The sequence below is a fragment of the Apodemus sylvaticus genome, chromosome 17 (assembly GCF_947179515.1).
Source record: "Apodemus sylvaticus chromosome 17, mApoSyl1.1, whole genome shotgun sequence".
In the NCBI taxonomy this organism is placed as follows: Eukaryota; Metazoa; Chordata; class Mammalia; order Rodentia; family Muridae; genus Apodemus; species Apodemus sylvaticus.
Window position 1 is genome coordinate 47273278 of NC_067488.1, and position 19366 is coordinate 47292643.

At 52.7% G+C, this 19366-nt stretch overlaps 1 protein-coding gene across 1 annotated transcript; it reads right to left on the bottom strand.

Moving 5' to 3' along the window:
- Window positions 1-781: 781 nt before the first annotated feature.
- Window positions 782-16945, bottom strand: Il2rb (interleukin 2 receptor subunit beta). The gene is made up of 10 exons (XM_052160553.1): window positions 16694-16945; window positions 13458-13578; window positions 12441-12555; window positions 11736-11817; window positions 9735-9840; window positions 7753-7901; window positions 7097-7262; window positions 6296-6416; window positions 5381-5465; window positions 782-3611 (listed from the first exon to the last, which is right to left on the bottom strand). The coding sequence occupies exons 2-10, from the start codon at window positions 13543-13545 to the stop codon at window positions 2904-2906; spliced, it is 1620 nt and encodes a 539-aa protein (XP_052016513.1). The 5' UTR covers window positions 13546-13578; window positions 16694-16945; the 3' UTR covers window positions 782-2903.
- Between the last annotated feature and the right edge of the window lie 2421 nt (window positions 16946-19366).

Here is a 19366-nt window from a genome sequence, read left to right on the forward strand (position 1 = left end):
TTCAATGCTTTCTCAGCTTTCCGGGCTGCACCATCTCAGCATCTGTTCTCCCTGCCTGGAGAAAAGTGAAGAGCTCCTTTTGTAGAAGGAAACTGAGAGGCAGTGTGACCCAGACCTGTCACCAGGTGTCAGTTCTCATCGGTTGGGGCTGCCCCAGACACAGTATCACAGAATCTAACGCTGCATCCAGCCTCTGGTGGAAGAAAAGCTGTAATTAAGTATTAATGTCTGCCATGCATATGCGCAATTGATTAGCAATGTCTGCCATGCATAGGCACAATTGATTAGCAATGTCTGCCAGGCATAATATAATCAGCAATGTCGGCCATATGTGCAACTTCATGAATGCTAGAGACTGCTGGCTAGTTTCTCAATACTCTGCAAAAATTCTGCTGATTGATAGATGATCATTGCATGGCTAGAGAGAGAGAGAGAAAGAGAGACACACAGAGAGAAACAGGGAGGCAGATAGATGAATGATAGATTGACCCATGATTGGTTGGAATGCTTGCTCAGGCCTGGATGTGGATTTGAGAGGCTGGAGCATATCTGTGCACAGAAACCTGACTCCTATAAATGACCAAGATGTTCTCAACAGCCCTGCTTTCTTCACAGAGGAAGTGACCCTCAGGAAGAGCCTGAGATGACAGACTTCCAACAGCAATGACATAGACACTGACTGCCCTGCTTAGCTCTCTTTCTAGTAGAGCCGGGATGGAATGAGCGAGGCAGCACTGGGCTTCTAGGCTCCACCCCCAGATCAGATTCACACGTTACACAGTTTTATTGCACCTGCTTTTTACAATCACCCTTTATTTATAAAAAGATTGGGTTTTCAAGCCACAGAAGCGATAGGAAGAAAAATCTTTAAATAAGTGTACTTAAACAAACAAAGAGGTCAATGCATTTTAAAACGTTCTGAGAAATAATTGCAAGAATGCCATGCACAGGTCATTAAAAGAGAAAGAACTGAATCCTTCCCAGACCTCCTCAGCAATGGAAATAGTTTGACTTCTGTTTGGGAGCCAAAGCAAGAGAAACCCGAAGATTTGCCCATTTTCCCGAGACACACAATCAAGAATGTGGATGCAGAGCTCAGGTCTCACCCATTGCTGAGCTAGAGGAGGCTGGTGACAGACAGCATCCTGTGACAGGAGGGGATGGGCAGGAGAACCTGTGCATGAGATCTGAACCCCTCTGCACTGGCTCATTTCTTCTTGCTAACAAGAAGCCTTGCCCCCAAACTCTTGTTCCCAGGACATCTGGTGGAGAGACACCCTACTTGGCTAGATCAGGCCTAGCTTCTGTGACAGACCTTCTGCATCAAGGCACCTCACAAGCTGCTAGTTAGCCTGTGGTTCTGTGGTCTGGCCAGACAGCCAGTGAGCAGAGAGCAGGAACCTTGAAGGCAGGCACTGTGGGGAGGGCATCGATTAGTTGGGTCTGGATCTCTGCTTCCCTGAGGAGATAGGATCTGATCACCCTACAACAGTGAGCCACACTGAAGCTCTGTGCTAGAGGAGTAGTCTGTAGAAAGCAGTGCTTTCCTCTGAGGCTGAGGTGGTACACTTAGCATGCCATGTCTGCCTGGGCTGCTGGGACTCGGGGCTCAGGTTCCAGTGAACTCCTTCATGAGTTGGTAAGGCAGCCTTGGAAAGATCCAATGGCCACTGCTGGGTAGATATTTGTGTCCAAACTGAGACTATCACAGGGAGGTCAGGAGATAGCCTCGAAGAAGGAGGATAGGTCAAGTGCTGCCCCTTTCATCTCCTTCTGAGTCTCTTAAGAAAAAAGCAGCTCTCTCTAGATAGGTGGGACTTACAGGTGAAGATGAGAGACGTTTGATACCTAGATAAACCACAACGAACTAACGGTGCCTGCAAAGCAGGGGACCTGGGGGTGGGATGGGAATGGGGTGGGGTGGTTTGGGGGATGGGTGCTGACATGACAGGACTCCAGGAGACCTCAGGGGATCCTTGTGAGGTCTCCACAAAGGACAGTGCTGACACAATGCTTGTCATGTAAGCTTTTCTTTGAGGATACATTAACAAATGAGTCCTTCTCCCAAATACAGCATCAAAGGCCCAAGTATACTCAATTCCAGCTTGGTGAACCTTCGAGTCTATTAGGCTTACTGACAGGGGACTAGGTAACCCCAAAGAAGCTGCTTCACAGAAAACCCCACCCCAGAATAGATAGCAAGGTCCCCAAAGCAAAATAGACGGAGCCCTCATTTCAACCAGCCCCCACCCCCGCTCCACTACATATGCCAGCATCTCCCAAGAACATATAAAATGGCGCATGCTCCAGGGGTAGAATCACACGTAGCTGGGGATGGGGTGCAGGAGAGTGGCTAAGATCTCAGGTGATGGACTGACGACCTTCCTCAGCCCCTCCTTCTGTGAGGGACCCTCAACGGTCGACAGGCTGCATGCAATCTTATTGGGGTCTCTTCGTGTGGTTCTCAAAGCTGCTCTGATTAGGACAGTGTACAGCCACATCAGAACCTGAGGACAGATATTCCACAGCAGTACGGGCGAGGCAAGCATCGGGACAGGAAATGGAGCAGAGAGTAGCCAGGAGACACAGTAAGCTCAGGACTAGAAGGGGAGCAAGGTTGCATTTGTATTGGGGAAGCAGGTTCTGGCTGAACTGTGAAGGTAAGCAGGAGGGAGGGAGCCAGGTACGGGAAGCTAGTGACCTTGTGACTAAATAGGGTGGGAGCTGACCACCGCCCCCCACCCTAAACCAAGGCTAGACCAGGAAGTATCAAATGACTAAATTTGGAGGTGGGGATAACCAGGACAGTCCTCAACAGTGGACTGTCCTCGAGAGACCCCTTAAGCAGTCCCCCTCAAGCCTGACCTGAGCCAGGCAGCTGGCTCCCAATCCTGGCCACCTGTCTATATTAGGTGGACTGAATCTTGGGCCTGTAGTTCTTGAAGAGACAGATAGGCATCAGTGTTCAGAGTCAGGACGGGGCCCTGGCCTCTGTCCTGATCTTGCCCTTGAGGGCTGCCTTCCGGGACACTGGCCTGCTCCCCAGAGCTATCGGCAGACATCTCCTCTCCATCACCTTCCAGCATCAGCTCCAGAGGGCACTGCAAGCCCATTAGGTCAGGGGATGCTTGGGAGGGAAGTCCCTCCTGTGGGGAGAGGGGAGGCCTTTCTTCAGGGGCTGCGCTGCCCCCATAGGCAGTGCTGGGGGTGCTCAGACTCGGGGAGAAGAGCAGCAGGTCATCCCTGGGCGGGAAGGCACAGTAGTCATCCTGAGCTCCAGCCAGAGGCAGCAGAGGGGAGAGGGGAGATCCCGCAGGCGGCTGTGGCCCATCTTCCTCCACATCCTCCTCCACGCAGGGGTCATAGGTGAAGTACACCTGGCAGGATTCAATCTCCAAGGCATTGGGCAGATGGAAGAAGAAGTAGCCTTGGTTGGTGAAGCAGCTGGCCTGTGAGCGGCCGCTGGGTGAGGGCGAAGGGGTCACGTCCTTCTGGAGCAGGAGCAGCTGCATGGCTTTGACATCTCCGTCAAGCACTTCCAGCGGAGAGATCTCAGGTGCAGGGCCGGAGGGGCTGAAGAAGGACAAGGGGACAGGCGAGGAGAGCCATTTCTGCCAGAGGAAGTGAGGAGAGTAAGTGGGCTGTTCCTCGTCCTCCCCACCACTGAACTCCTCCTTTCCCTTCCCTTCCTCCTGTTCTCCATCCTCAGGACCACCTAGGACCATCTCCCCTCTACCGACCCCCAACCTGGAATCATCCTGTAGCCTTGATGTCTTGACGACTCTCTGAACTTGTCAGCCTAGGCCACGTACTAGATGAACACAGCCTCAGTGCTGGTTCACACATGTTGGCTAGGGGCGAGTGTGGCTGACTACTGAGCACCTGCTGTATACCTGGGCTGATCTAGGTAGGCTACTGAGCACCTGCTGTATACCTAGACTGAACTATGTATGAGAACACAGAAGGACAATTCCCACTGTCATGAATGGTTTCAACGAGCTGGCCAATGGCCCTGATGGCCCGGTCTGCTCAAGTCACAGGCAACTGGCACACGGGACCCGGTGATGGAGAAGGGTGGATCCCCCACCTCACCTCCCCTGTCATGGTCTGCAGCCCTCAGTCTAACCTGCATGTATGTGGGTAAGATTCATGACCAGGAACCAGCAACACGGGCCCTGGCCACACCACAAAGAGGCTAAGATGTGACTCCTTGCTGGCCCACAGCTAGCCAAGGTTTACTTGCATTCTCTGTTGGCCAGGACCTTACACAGTCAAAGGCAGAAGGGATTTCAGGAAAAACAGTTTTATTTTGTTTTTGTTTCTTTCAGTTTGGCTTGGACTTTTTTCTTTTGTTGTTTGTTTGTTTGTTTGTTTGTTTGTTTGTCCTGAGACAGGGTTTCTCTGTATAGCCTTGGTTATCCTGGAACTAGCACTGTAAACCAGGCTGGACTCAACTCAGAGAGATCCACTTGCTTCTGCCTCCTGAGTGCTGGGATTAAAGGCCTGCACCACCAGGACACAGCTTGGAAAAGCTTTTTCTGGAGCTATTCACCCCATTACGTGCACACTCAAGCATGCAGGAATGTGTGCACACAACACGCGCATACATCAAGGATCATAAGAAGACATCCTCAGTTCTGGGAGCCTCTCAGATATTCTAGAAGGGCTCTGCTCAGCCCTGATGGGCACAGCCCAGTCCAGCAGGACTAGAGTCCAGCCTGGGCCTCCCATCCTCAGCACAGCACCACAGGCCCCTCTGTCCCACCACATGCTTCTCAATTATGGAAACCCAGTGGGGTTGGAGGTAGTAAGCGTAGACTCCTTCTAGTCTCTCTACTTCTTGACTCTGGAAGCTTCTATAGACTATGGGGAGAAATGTGCCTACTGCATGGGCCATACTTTGAAAACAGCCCAGGTTTTGTGATTCCAGGTGCCCTTAGGACTTGCATCTGGTGATGAGTCATTGGACCTGCCGGGAATCACTCTGCTCCCTGGATCTGCCTGGGAATCACTCCGCTCACAGGGGCAAGAGAAACAGACAGGAATCCCTGCAGCTCCCTGACTCCCATACTGTGCCCCACAACATCCCCAGGGCCGTACGAGTGTGGAAACTGAGGCACTGGAAAGATCTATACCTCATCCAAGTTTACAGAGCCAGGCAGCGGCAGAACCAGGATTAGAGGCAAGGCTGTATGCATACAGCTCCCATGCAGGGCAGAGACAGAGACAGAGCTGTGTCCGTGGGGGGAAGCTGATCACTTCAGCATCCTGTATCCTCTCACAGAGGGCAAAGCATTGTCACCTGATCACTTCTCTACCCTGCAGCCTGCTCTTGGGTTGTCCATCAACCACACCCTCTGTTTTCTACCCCTGGTCTTACCTGAAGGTCTCCCCCATGCTGGGAGCTTAGCCTGGAGAAGAACTCAGAAGGGTCTGGGATGTGGCACTTGAGAATTTTCTTCAGCCTGGCCAGGGAAGAGGGAGAGTGGTGCAGAGTGAGACCAGGGAGTGGGGTGACACGATGTCCCAGCAGCAGTCCCACAACCCTGAGAGTAGGGGATGAGTCTGCTCTGCATCCACTCATTAATATTCAATAATATTGACTTAAGCAGTCACCAAGGGAGAACACTCCACAGATGCTGGGGACATAAGAATGGACAGCAAAGGAGGTCTCTGCTCCCCCGGAGCCGGCATGATGACCTGAAGACAGACCTGGACCAAAGGTGGAACAGTCTGCGGACACAGACCTGAGTGCTAGTCAAAAGATGGCTATACCCTGGGAGAGACCACACACATGCTAGAGAGAGAGGCAGGAGAGAGACTTCCTGGTGAACACTCCCATGGGTGGAGGTGCCTGTCAGGCATTGCACAAAGGCAGCTTGGAAGTTGAATTCCGATGTCACCATCTACTCGCTAAGCTACCCAGAACCTGGGCACATCTAACTGGAGAGAGGGGAGGCGCTTTCTGATTGGCGTATAATTTCCAATGGAGGCCCTCAAGGGTAGGGATGCATTACTGGTGTGTGTGGGAGAATCTCTAGGGGATGTGGGGGTTAGACAAGAGTGTGACACGGTTGGAAAGGACAGGAGGGGACTCTTCTAGCCGAGCTCTGCCTTCCTTTCCCATACTAGCTTCTACCTGTGGCGATGAGGCCCAGGGACAAGCTAGCAGCTGAGGAACAGGACAGAGAGGGGAGGCAGGTATGAGGGAACAGGGTGCAGCCCAGCCCAACCTGGAAAAGTGGACATGACAGAGACTGGGAAGGAAGGGAAGACCGGCCAGGAGTTTCCTTACCATGGCCCAAGGTACCGGCACTTGACCAACACGCAGACGCAGGACAAGAAGCCAAAGAAACAGCCGAGGACCAGCAGAAGGTATCTGATCCATGGCAGGGGGAGAAGTTCCTTCATGGGACCTGTCCAGGGTGCAAGAAGTGGAGGTTGAGACGTGGCCCCTCAGAAGGTCACACGCATTTGGACAAGAGTCACACCCTGTCAGGTACCAGTCTCTAAACAGGCTTCCTTTTACTGGGGACTCTGTCCTTAGTCCTGCTTAAGCCCAGCTCTCCAGAAAGGCAGACTGTTCTTAAAAATTATGTCTCTGAGGCATTCCCAGCAGAGCCCATGGCTGCCTGGTCTGACCCCTACCCTAATCACTGAGACCTTTTCTCCATCTGCCTCTGAGTGTCACACCTAGAGCTTCCGGGTCCCTTGAACTCGGCCAGAGACACAATGAGGGATGGAGCCTCAAGGGTCCCCACCAGTATGGCAGCTCCACAGTATCCAGGCTGAGAGGCTACGCCTTCCTTGTTTCTGGTAGAGCTACCTACCTTAGCCCACAGCACCTGTCCTGCAGGGGAGGCTGGGAAAACGTAGCCCCCAAGCCTGAATTCTAGGAATTTAGAGCGAATCAAGGAAAGCCTCTTCCTACCACTCACGGCCATGGCTGATCCCTTCAGCAGCCCTGTCTCTGGCAAGTGAGCCCACGGGAGGTGCCGGCAGATGAGGGGGGACGCGGACTGATCGGCACCTGCAGATCCCAGAGCACCCTGGCCCTTGGCTAGTCCCTCCCCCTGCCCCGTGCCACCCACTGTACCTGCTGGCCTTGTCCGAAAGACCAGGGGCTCGCTCCAGGGGCTCCAGGTCCTGGTTTTGCCTCGTTGAGCTATGACCCTCACCTGGAGCTCATACGAGGTGTCAGGGGTAAGCATCTCCAGGAAGATCCACTGCTGCCTCTGCTTGAGGCTTAATAGAGATGCGTCCTGGGCAGAGATGGGTGCCAACTCAGATCCTCCGTCGCCCTCCCCTCCCACAACCAGGTCGAGAGGCTAAGCAAACAACCCTTTTCCACAGCTTTCCCCAAAGCTCCCTGACTCCCTGGCTGCTGGGGCCCTGAGACCCAGGGTCACCCTTCTTTCCTCCCCTCACAGTCCCCAGGTGAGCAAAGGGACAAGTGTATGGATGTTAGGCCTCAGTCTCCATCGTCCCCCCTGCCACCTCATTCCCTGCAGCCAGGGGACACATTTAGAATGTGGAACCGAGGCTGCCAAGTCTCACAAGCCGTCTCACCCTGGGGACTGCATAGATATGGAGGCAGAGGCAACTCCAAGCAATAAAAGCATGGGCAAAGCAGGCACCGTCCAGCCATATCAGAGGACCAGACTGAATCGGCTGCACCCCAGCAGGTAGAGACAGACGAGGATATACACCAGAGCAGGAAGGTGCAGAGGCAGAGGCCTGGCCGTTCCTCACCTGCCAGCTATGGCCCAGGAGACGTCTACGGGCCTCAAATTCCAAGTATGGTTCAACGTAGTGAGAGGCCTGGGACAGCTTCCAGCTAATGTTACATCTCTGGGTTTCAATGTGCAGGACTTGGAGGGAATGAGGGGCCACCAGGCGAACTGCAGACAGAGGAGAGGAGGGAACAGATATCATGGATCAATCACTATGACACCAAGAGCTGGCCACCCAACACAACATCCCCAGCACCAACTCCTCCTCTACACCTGCTCCTTCTCTGCACCTGTTGTTCCTCCTCTTCTTCAACTGTTCTTCCTCTGTACCTGCTCTCCCTCTTCCTCTGCACCTGCTCGCCCTCCTCCTCCTCTGCACCTGCTGTCCTTCCTCTGAGTGTGCTCTCCCCCCTCCTCTGCACCTGCTCTCCCTCCTCCTCTGCACCTGCTGTCCCTCCTCTGAGTCTGCTCTCCCTCCTCCTCTGCACCTTCTCTCCCTCCTCCTCTGCACCTTCTCTTCCTCCTCCTCTGCACCTGCTGTCCCCCCTCTTCTGCACCAGCAGCTGTCCCTCCTCTGCACCTGCTCTCCCTCCTCCTCTGCACCTGCTCTCCCCCTCCTCTGCACCTGCTGTCCCCCTCTTCTGCATGTGTCCCCTTTCTTCCCTTTCTCACATCCCACTGTGAACCTGTTCCGTTTTCTCCTCCCCACCTACCTGCTTCCCCCCCGTCCTCTGAACACACTCAACCATAGTTTAAACCTTCTTCCCTGACCCCTGACCCCTGACCCCTGTTCCTCTTCCTCTTCACCCACTCCTCCTCACTCCTATGCTCAAATGGCACAGCCTTTCCCAGTCATGCTTCACCCCCTGCACCCCTTACCCTTGTTGTTCTGCCTACACCCAAAAGAGTGAATCTAGGGGATCTTCTTCCTTTTGTGCCCACCGCTCCTCCTGGGATGCCCGAGTCCAGGATGGCGCTGGCTGAGCCTTTGGTACCCGAGGCTCTCTTCAGGAGTGACTAATCAACTGTGATTGAGTGATTGGCAGGCAGCCTTGTTCTGCTTGAAAACTGATCTGAGAGCTGTGCAGGCCCCAGCTCGTGCGCTTTATTTTATCCATGTATCTGTCTTATTGATGTGTTTGTATTTATATGAGCACATTTAAGTAAGACATAAATGTAAATAATTAGAACATGTAACTATAATTACATAGCCTTTTGCATAAATTTATATCCATGGATCCCACCAGTATACATATTAAATGTAAATATAAATTATAAACAACTATGATTCATTTCTCAATTACACTATATACTCATTCAATATATTTGTTTATTGATATTTGTGTGAGTGTGTTGGCACAAGCTTGGCAAGTGCTCTACCACTGGCCATGTGCCCAACCTGAGTGGATTTTAAGGGTGACATTTACTTTATTTTTCACAAGCCAAACTGCTTTAAGCCTGGAACCTTGAGGCTCTGGCTAACCACAGAACACTAGTTTTTTTTTTTTCCTGTGTCTTGAGTGCTGAGCAGTTTGTGTATCTCAACATTCCTTCCTGTCACAAGGACCTCCATTATCCCCATTCTACAGATGAGAAAATTAAGGCCCCAGACGTGACCTGCCAGCTGGATGTGTCACTTCAAATCAGAGCTGAGATTTGAATTCTGCCTGGATCCCACCTCTGCCCCTTCTCTTCTCTAGAGGTGGCCTCCAGGGAGGTCAGAGAACAGTCAGAAATTCAACAAGAGCTGCCTGCCTGCTCAGGCCAGGAGTCCAGTGCCCCTCAGAAGAACCGCAGGGTCGGCAGGGACCCTCGGGAGCTCCCAGCCCAGCAGGGAGACAGCCACAACTAGGTGAGAGCTGAGGTGAGAATCTTCCAGGCAGGAGTGGGGTGGGGAGGGAAGAAAGGAGCTGTGGGGAGCTTTTCAGGCAGGCACCAGCACAGGCTTGAGAAGACTCAGAGGCAGATGAGCCTGGACCCACACACCCAGTTCATACTTACTGTTGTCAAAGGGAAGGAACTTGCAGGCCTTTACCCTGCGCCAACCCTTCTCTTCCAAGCACACAACACTTATGTCAAGGAGGTCCACGGAGGTCAGTGCCTGGGCCTGTAAGGGAGGAGAGGCAGAGGTGTAGCTGCCAGAAGCCACTGAGAAAAGGGGACCATTGAAATGTCAAGGTAGGGACATGCCCTGCCTCTACCCAGTTATTTAAGGCAAGGGGTAGCCAATGTCTCTAACAAGCCAGGTTGTATTTTTAGCTGCACTGGCCACATGGTCTCTGTCACAACTCAAGGGCCACATTCCAATAAAACTTTATTTACAAACACAGGCAGCAGCTAAGTTTGGCACAGAGAGCAGTCATTTAGTAATCCCTGATATAAACTGTAGTAGGCCACCAGGATTGGGAGGAAGCTCCCCATCACAAGAGAAATACAAGTAGGCAAAGCCCCCAAGAAGGACAGCCACAGCGAAGGCAGCAGAATTAGACCTGTTCAATAGCCCTGACGCTTCTGGAAGGAGATGGCGAGGGGCTGCGTGTGTCCTGGGCAGCCGCTGCTCACAGCTTGCTGAAGAGCACAGTGGCTCCTCCCCCACGCTGCTCCCTGAGACCACTCAGCTTGACAGCAGGATGTGGGTTCACATAAGGCCATTGCAGCCACAGCTCCCCAGAATGACCAAAGCTCAGAAGATGAATGGCTGTCCCCCTGAGTAGGCGGCAGGCCACGGTAAGACCTATGCTCTGGAATTTGGGTGGTGGTTTACAGTCTGGGACTTGAGGTTTGGCCCTTCCTACCTGCACCAGCCTTGAGCCTGATCATCAGCATTCTCTGAGCAACCACTAAATCCTCCCACTTCATGGAGGACACCACCCTCATCTCTCCCCTCATCCGCTACCAGCTCAGGTTCACGCACTTAATAAAACACAACTTGGTTATTATTGTTACGGTTGGTCTGAAGGCCTCGCCAACACCAGGCTGCTGGAAACTTCTGTCTTTGCATAAATTACCTCACTGAACTCTCCCCAGCCTCTGAGACAGACATATACTATTACCATTCCCATCAGTTAGCCCAGGGGACTGAAACACAGAGAGGCTTAGGGGCTTGCCTAAGGCCACACAGCTTGGAAGGAATCGGACCCAGATGGAAGCCAGTTTCCTGCAAAGCTCCCAGATTGGCATTGCCAACATAAGTTGTGTGTTGTGTGTCTCCCCTCCTCTTTCTTTAAGAAAACGTGACCGTGCCAAAGGCTGGACCACACAGCCTGGACTCCCCAGGGCAAACCCTGGCACTGCCCTGCCCTTGCCCTGCCCCTGCCCAGAGGGTTTGAGGAAAAAACTAAGTTACATCCACATGGTCTGAACCTGGGAATCTGCAGGCAGCTGAGCAATATGGAAGCCCCTGGGCCTGGGGTCAGTCCCAGATCAGCTGTTTATGGCTGGGTGACCTCAGCAGGTAGCACATTTCTCTGAAACTTAGATGTTCCCTTGGTGAGGAGACAAAATCGTCAGGGTCTACTTATAACTCTCGGCATCTCCTCTGTCCAAGAATGGCCCTCAGAGGGGGCTTCCATTTTCTTTCCTATTTTATGGGATGGGAAACTGAGGCCCTGAAGCTGCGCAGTCACTGAGCTGTTGTGAGGTAGCACCAGGGCCGAGATGCTCAAAGATAGCAGCATGCCACTGTCCCCTATGCCCTAGATGCCAAGGCCTCAGCCAGAATCTGTCATGACTGTCATTGTCTGGGATGCAAAAGGGTGGCAAGACCCACACAGGAGAGTGGGGGCAGCAGTTCATGAAGGGGCAGCACGGATACAGACCCAGCACCTCAAAATCCCACCTCCTGTTCCTCCCTCTCAGCCCAAATGGCCTGGTCTGCATTACCAGGTTGATGCTTGCAGAGGTCCAGGCCCACCTCGATGCCTCAGCCCACAGATGGAAGAACTTGAACACACACACACACACACACACACACATACACACACTGTTGCTCATGCTACTTACCTCCGGGGAGGGCTCGAGAATCAGGTTGCAGGCCCAGGATGCCTGCCTCACGAGAACTAGCTCACAGGTTTGGTTCCAGGGTCTTGCAGAACAGAAAGGTCACATCAGAAAGCAAGGCAGGACTACAGAGCCATCCAAGGACTCTTCTCAGGCCCCATTGTGCCAGAGACAGCATCACGGTAGGCGGGAGGCCCGCTGTCTCTGCTGTCTCCGGTGCTCCCAGGGCTCTTTCCCTCCACAATACGTTTTCATGCCCTTGCTGCTCCTGCCCCAGCCTGGCCTCCCAGCATCCAGAATGACCAAGAAACACAAGGCGATTCACCCCGACTCCCACGGACTCCCACTGGAGAGCCTGGCCTGAAGAAGCTTATGGTTCCCCAGATACTTCTCCAGGCAATGTAACCCCATAGCTACCTGGGGTTTCTCCCAAAATACCAGATTAAAAAAAAAAAAACCCTTAGGAAGCACCAAGTACACACCCTGATTACCTCTTCCATGAAGTCTATCTAACCTTGCATGAAAAGCTCACAGCCACTGTCCCCAAACAACCTGATCCAGGACCTTTCCAGCTCTCAACTAAAGTCTGGATCATATCCGCTGAGTGTCTGAGTCTGGAGCTAACAACTGTGGCTCTCAAGGCTAGGATCCCACAGCTTGGAGGCCCCTCACAGCCCTGAGGTTCTGGTGAGACCAGGCCATACTCACCGCATGTTCGGCTTGGCATGGATGTAACAGGTTGTGACATTCAGGGCCTCTTCCTGGCTCCACACGCAGGAGACATTGGCTTTTGAGTTGTAGAAGCACTCAAGATGGGAACAGTCTGTGGACAAAGTAGGGTATGAGTGTCTGGCTACAGGACATACATGGCCTCTGGGCATGTCTACTTTCCTGTGCCTGGCACCTTGTGCCTGTCCCAGGAAGAGATAGGGGACTGAGCTGGGCAGAAAAGGAATTCAAGTTCATCTCATTGTTGTGTCTGAGTGTGTGTGTGTGTGTGTGTGTGTGTGTGTGTGTGTGTGTGTGTTCATGTACATGCATGTAGACACACACATCACAGATACCATGGTATGTGTATAGAGGCCAGAGGACAACTTTTGGAAACCAACTCTCTCCTTCCATCACAAGATCTGGAAAATTGAACTCAGGTTGTCAAGTCTGTGGGGCAAACCCTGCCCAGTGAGCCACCTTGCCAGCTCATTCCTGACTCGTTTATATGTGAGTGTTGGGACGCTGGACCCCAGTGCTCATGCTTCCATGACAGGTGACATGTCTGTCACCTGCCACCTGTACACCCCCAATTCAGACCCATTTCATTTATTTATTTATTTACTTATTTTGATTTTCCGAGACAGGGTTTCTCTGTGTAGCCCTGGCTGTCCTAGAACACACTCTGTAGACCAGGCTGGCCTTGAACTCAGAAATCTGCCTGCCTCTGCCTCCCAAGTGCTGGGATTAAAGGCGTGCGCCACCACGCCCGGCCAGACCCATTTCAAAGGGAAGAAACAGAGCTCCTGTCCAGGGCCACGCAGGCCCAATCAACAGTCTCTGCACATGTCTGGGAGAAAGCTGTGCAGGCTCAGGAAGGTGGATACCTGCCCTACGGGCCTGTTGCCTAGTCCCTCTCCTGCCTCCCGGGCTAGATGGCCCTCCTCTCTAAAGCAGGAATCTGGGATATGACCTCCCACCGGGGAAAGTATGGACATCAAAATGCTGGGTCCTTACCTTTCACTGCTGCAGACGCCCAAGGTGTAGCCAGGAGCAGGAGGAAGATATAGAGGGACAGACGCCAAGAAAGAACTATGGTGGCCATCACATCCGAGAGGCAGAGCTGAGGACGCAAGCCCTAAATGGAGAAGGAGAGCGAAGTGAGAACAAGTCAGACCCCCTCTCCGCCCCACCCTGCTCTCCCTCTCCGCCCAGCCAGAGCAGCAGCCCCAGGCCCTCTGTCCCAAGTAAGCTTACTCCCTTCCTTCCCAATCCTAATCAGCTGTCGTCCCCTTAACATTTCCCAACAACACTGTTCGTGCAGAAGAATAAGTAAATCTGTCCCTCAGAATATCTTCTAGAACCTCCAGGGCTACCAAAAATGTCAGACCAAACCAATCCTTACACAGACTCTGTTTTTCCTATACATTACCAACCCATCACAAGAAATTGAAGGCAGTAGGTGGCAATGCAAGAAGTTCCCAGGGACAGCCACCAGCTCTCCTGAGCACGGTGTGAATGAGGTCTCTCCCACACGAAGTATCTTCCGGCGGATGCCTGCCCCATGTACCCAGGTGAGATGAGGTGACAGGGACTCAGCTCTGTGAGCACTGTACAGGTGATTGGACAGTCAAGTCCCCTGGGGCGACTAATAGGTGGGCAGCATTCACATCGGAATTGTTCTGGGCAAAGGAATCGCTCAGGCCCCATGCAGGATACAGAAGAACCTCTCAAGACTTTAGCACATGACTCAGAATAGTGTTCACTTTGAAAACATGCATGCATGCACGCACGCACGCATGCACATGCCTATGTATACGAGTCATAGACAGTCCATAGGAACAAGGACATTTGGATTCAATTCATTCCTAGGTCTCTGATCTCCAAATGAATATCTATCACAGGGTTATGGAGAGCACCAACTTCAGCCCAGAGGAACATGGAAGGTTGTGCCCTGACTTAGGTGGCTCCTGCAGTCTACACAAGCTGGTGGCTCTGGTCTGGTCCTCTAGAGGCCTCTCTGGAGTTGTCCTTCCCACATTGTTCCCAAGGCTCCTGGCATCCTTTAAGGCCCATTTCCCTTACTGCTGGCCCTGCAGCACTCCCCTGGTCCCCCCCACCCCACGAAGGAAGGACAAGCGGCCTTGGGTTGACATCCATCCCTCTGGCTTGACATCTTCCAGACTGTCAAAGCCGAGTGCCCACTCCAAATTGCTGAACTGGTAACACAGGAGGTCCTCAATAGGTGCCACGCACTGAAGGACTGTGTTCAGGGGTCTGTGGGGCAGCGAGTGACATGGGTGGCCTGGTGACAGTACATGCCTGGCGTGTGCTCACTAGACGCTGCCAGGCCTTGTGCCAAGGCCCGCATGTTTCTAGCTACTCTGTGCTGCCCAGCGGCTCTGCAGCTGTTTGGTGTCTCTGCCACGCAGACAAGAAGAGCAAGGCTCCCAGGGCCAAGTCTACAGAGCTGGGGTCCCCCACCCCGGATCTCCCTGCCCTGGAGGATCAGCTCCCTGCAGGTGCTGGGGTACAGAGGGGGCCCTAACAGGTCCCCGCCAGAGCCCAAGCAAGGGGCTTCCACAGCCCCTCATGAGCCCAACACGATCTGAAGCACTATAGGTCTTCTATAAAGCGACAAGCCAGGCTAGACCCAGACATCTCAGCAGCCTCATGGTGGGGGTGTCGGGGGAGAGGAAGAGGGATGGAAGGGGCAGGGTTACAGCCAGACCACAAGCCACAGTAAAAGCAGAGGATACCTAGGAAAAGGCACTCAAGCCTGCTCCCCACCCCTGGCTGAAGAGGCACAGGAGCATCATGGGTAGTATTAGATGGAAGAACATATGGAAGGCTCTGGAAGGGTCAGGCTGGGGGCGGGGTAGCTCCAAGCAGTCAGGGTGGTTGCAGCTTCCTTCAGCAAGAGGGAAATGGAATCTCTGGGAGACTACGAAAACCGCTCAAAACCACACAGCATGAGGCCAGCCTTGGGCAGAGCGAGCACAACCCAAGACCTCAGAGTCCCAGGCGCTGTCCCCCTGAGGTTCACCCACGCATGCCCTTCACAGCGACCAGACGTTCCCACCCCTGACTCATATGTCTCCACTGAGGCCCTGACAAGGTCTGTCATCCCACAGGCCCAGGCTGCTCTAACTGGGTCACCTGATTTCCAGTACAAATGATGATGTTGACGGAGGAGGGTCAACCATGAGTTTGACAGTCATGTCATGCTCCCTGCGTCAGACTGACCCACCCATGACACAGAGAGGTCTCACGGCGCAAGAGCAGGTTCTGTGACTGCTCTTCCCGTACCGGAAGATCAAAGAATAAACCAGCCGGTTTCCCAGGATGAAGGGACTCCAGTGCTGGGGCAGTCTGAGGCCCCATAGGTCTGTGCGGTCCAGGGTCGACTGAGGGCGGGTGACAAGCCGGAGCTTGTCTATCAGACCTGGTGACCTTTGACCTCAGAGATCCTTTCTCTTGCCACGTCCCCAAAGATACACACACACACACACACACACACAAAACTGCTCAGCTCACCTCTTGCTGTTCAGCTGAGGAGTGTGTGAAAGAAAGGGGACCTTCAAAGGTAGTTCTGCCTTCCTCAGCCACCCACCTTGGCCCTGAAGTACTACAAACACAGCTAAAGGTGGAGAGCTCCTACCTCAAGCAGCCTCGGAGACGGAGTCCAGTGCCTGGAGATGCTTTTGACCTCTCTATATGTCAGAGACAAATGGAAACTCGAAGCCTACCTCTGACCTCCAGCCTAGGGCCCTCAGAAACCTGTCAATCAACATAGCTGACTATACAGCTAGGTCCCAGGGGAGATTCTTTCTCTCTTCCTCACTAAGAGACGCACTCCACAGGAGTCAGGGTTGGATCCCACCTGTCTCGAACACAACACACCGCCTCTGAACACTGACTCTAGCTACACACCTTTCCCTCCACCCTTCTGGGCTAAGACATCCCCACACAGGACCCAGGGCAGGCCCTCACAGCCTCCCACAGTATAGACTGGGAAGAAGCCACTACGCCCTGACATTAGAAGGGGCTTATCCTTAAAGGAGAAACCATGACAACCAGGCTACCCCATCCCTGGGGGATCCTAAGACAAGGTTAATTATCAAAGCCCAGTCAGAAACTATAAAGGGAACGGAGTCAGAGATGAGTACCTCCCCAGCTCCCTGTCCCCTGGGATGACCAGCAAGAGGTAGCGGGGTGCCCTGGGCTCCCACGGGACCACACAGGGGCATCACCTGGCTGCACCACGGAGTTGTGGCGATGTGTTCCCTGCAGTCCTACTGGAGACTGGGTCCACGGCCATCTCCTGCTCCGCAGCTTAGGTAGCAGACAACAGCTAGGCCAGCAGTAGACTGAAACCCAGGGCGAGCCCACTTCCTGTATAGAGGATGAGGGGCAAGGCCCAATGGGAGGTGGAGAGATGGGGGGTGATGAGGTAGCCTGAAACTCCACACACACCTAGCACTGATAAGATCTCCTCCTACGCCCAGGGGCAGCCACCGAATGTGGCAGCACACACACTCACACAGTCACTGTGGTAGAGGGACCTAGCTATGCACAGAACCTGAGGGGGCAGGCCCTTCTTTGCCTACTCCACCCCAACTCCATCTCACACATACTACCCTAACACCATTGTCTTCTGGTTTCACACACACACACACACACACATGCCCTAACACCGAAGCCACCCGTAGACATATCACCCCTCTAGGACCTAGAGTCTAGGTATCCTCTTTGCTGATTTCCATTCTAGCCATCCCCCAGCCACCGCTACATGCCTCCCTTTACCTCAGCCTCTGAGACACCCTTTACTCAGGCTAGCATTCAAAGGTGACTGGTTTTAAGGTTTGACCAGCAGTTTGCTGGCCACTGATTGGCCCTTCTACAACCTTCTTCCTTTCAGACTTGTAAGTTCTAATCCTTCCTCTCTTGGTGAGATGGGGAGAAGGGGTTCAGTTCGTGGCTTTTTTTTTTTAACAACTAAGCCATGAATTCCTCCTTAAATGAATGACTGTTTATTTACATGTGGCGTCACAGAACCATGGGCTGGAGGAGTTCACATCCAGGGACTCCCCGTTTCTGTCTCCCCTTCATCTTGGTTTTAATAGCCAGGCTTGGGGAAATAAGACAAGCTTCTGCCTCTTGTGAACAGAAGGGAAGTGTTGCAAGAATTCTGTTCTCTGGACAGCCATTACCTTCTTCATCAGGGCAGTTGTAACTGCCACAAGAGAGCCTCAAGATTGGACCTGCTGACGCTCACAAGGCAGGGAAAGTAACTTGAGACCCTCGCCTGAGGTCCAGCTCCAGCTTTATGTAACTGGACTCAGGGATACCTACATGTGACAGAGTGTAGCTTAGCCAAAGAAGTGACTCCATCTATGCAGCCATGGGGATGCTATCATCCATGCTAGGCTGTGATGTCCCAGTGATACAGTTGTTTGGGGGTCACCCATACTGATGTAAGCAACTCCTCACTCCATAAATGTGCACAGTAAACTCACCTGCTCGCCGGGCTATACTTTAGAGGAGCTGTTACTTTGGTCTGTCGCTGGTGCCCCATCTGGGATCTAGGGGAACATATGTACACACAAAACAATCCCCAGAAACCTGGGGATGCCGGAGAGTGAAATCAAAGACCCTAAAAAGAGAATTGAGATGAGCCAGGGAAGGAGACACGTGGGCTGCCATTGCTGGGAGAGGCACCCCAGCTGTGTGACCTGGACTCACTGAGTTTCCGTTCACAAATCTCTAAACGAGATGCTATTTTAGTTTCATAGCAGTGACAAAATTCTCAGGCAAAATCAACTTAAAGGAGGAAAAATTTCTTGTGGCTTTTGGGCCCAGGCCCAGTTCTCCTGGCTCCTGGAGTTTTAAACCTGCCACAGTGAAATGCCATGCCACTGTCAACTCTTGAAGTCCCACAGTTGTGCGTCCAACCAGCTTCGGTTCTCTGACATGCTGAGTTACAGCCACCGAAAATGGCTAACGACTCTCTCCTGTCCCACCTCCTTCCTTCCCCGGAAGATGCTTCTATAGCAGTGGAAGGTAAGAAACACAAGCACAATGACAGGGAAATGACAGGCTAGGTTTCCTAAGCACTGAATACTTCTGGAAGCTTCTTGGGAAGCCGTGATGACCGGCTCTTGGATTTGCATGCAGACCGTGGACTTAGCGTCTCCCTCCAGATAAATGGAATCAGTATTTTAAAAATAAATAAATAAATAAAGCACATGTAAAATCAAAAGAAACAATTGTCCCTAGGCAAAGTTAGAAAGCACAGGTCCAGTTGTGAACGATCTAATGTCGTCATAGCTTAGTCTGTGGGTTGACCTGACTGGTCTGGCTGGTGCAGTTCAGGCCTCTCCCTCCTCCATCTTCCCCTCATCCCTCCCTTCAGCCAGCAAGAACCTACTGAGCAGCCAGGCCAGAGGCTGAGAGAAGCACAATCTTTACCTTCGCTCAGAGTCTCTGGCCTGTGAGACACAGTAGGAGCACATAGAAGCGTGAGGGGAAAGGCGGGCTCGTGCTCCCTATACCTTGCCTGGCCTCCTCCCTAGACTCCATTCCCAGCGTCCTTGTGGGGAGGGAGAACCTAGGACCCAGTACAGCCAGTGTGGTGGGGAATGAATGGTTTAGTCTACATCAAGGTCCTAAAAAACCCAGTTTCAATTCATCTGTCTCTTTTTCCAGCCACCTTCTCTCTCTCTCTCTCTACCTTTCTATCTCTACCTCCTCATCCATCCATCTATCCGTCTGTCTGTCTTTCTGTCTATCTGTCTATCTGTCTGTCTATCTGTCTGTCTGTCTTTCTGTCTGTCTGTCTATCTATCTATCTGTCTGTCTGTCTGTCTGTCTATCTGTCTATCTATCTGTCTGTCTGTCTGTCTATCCATACATCCATACATCTA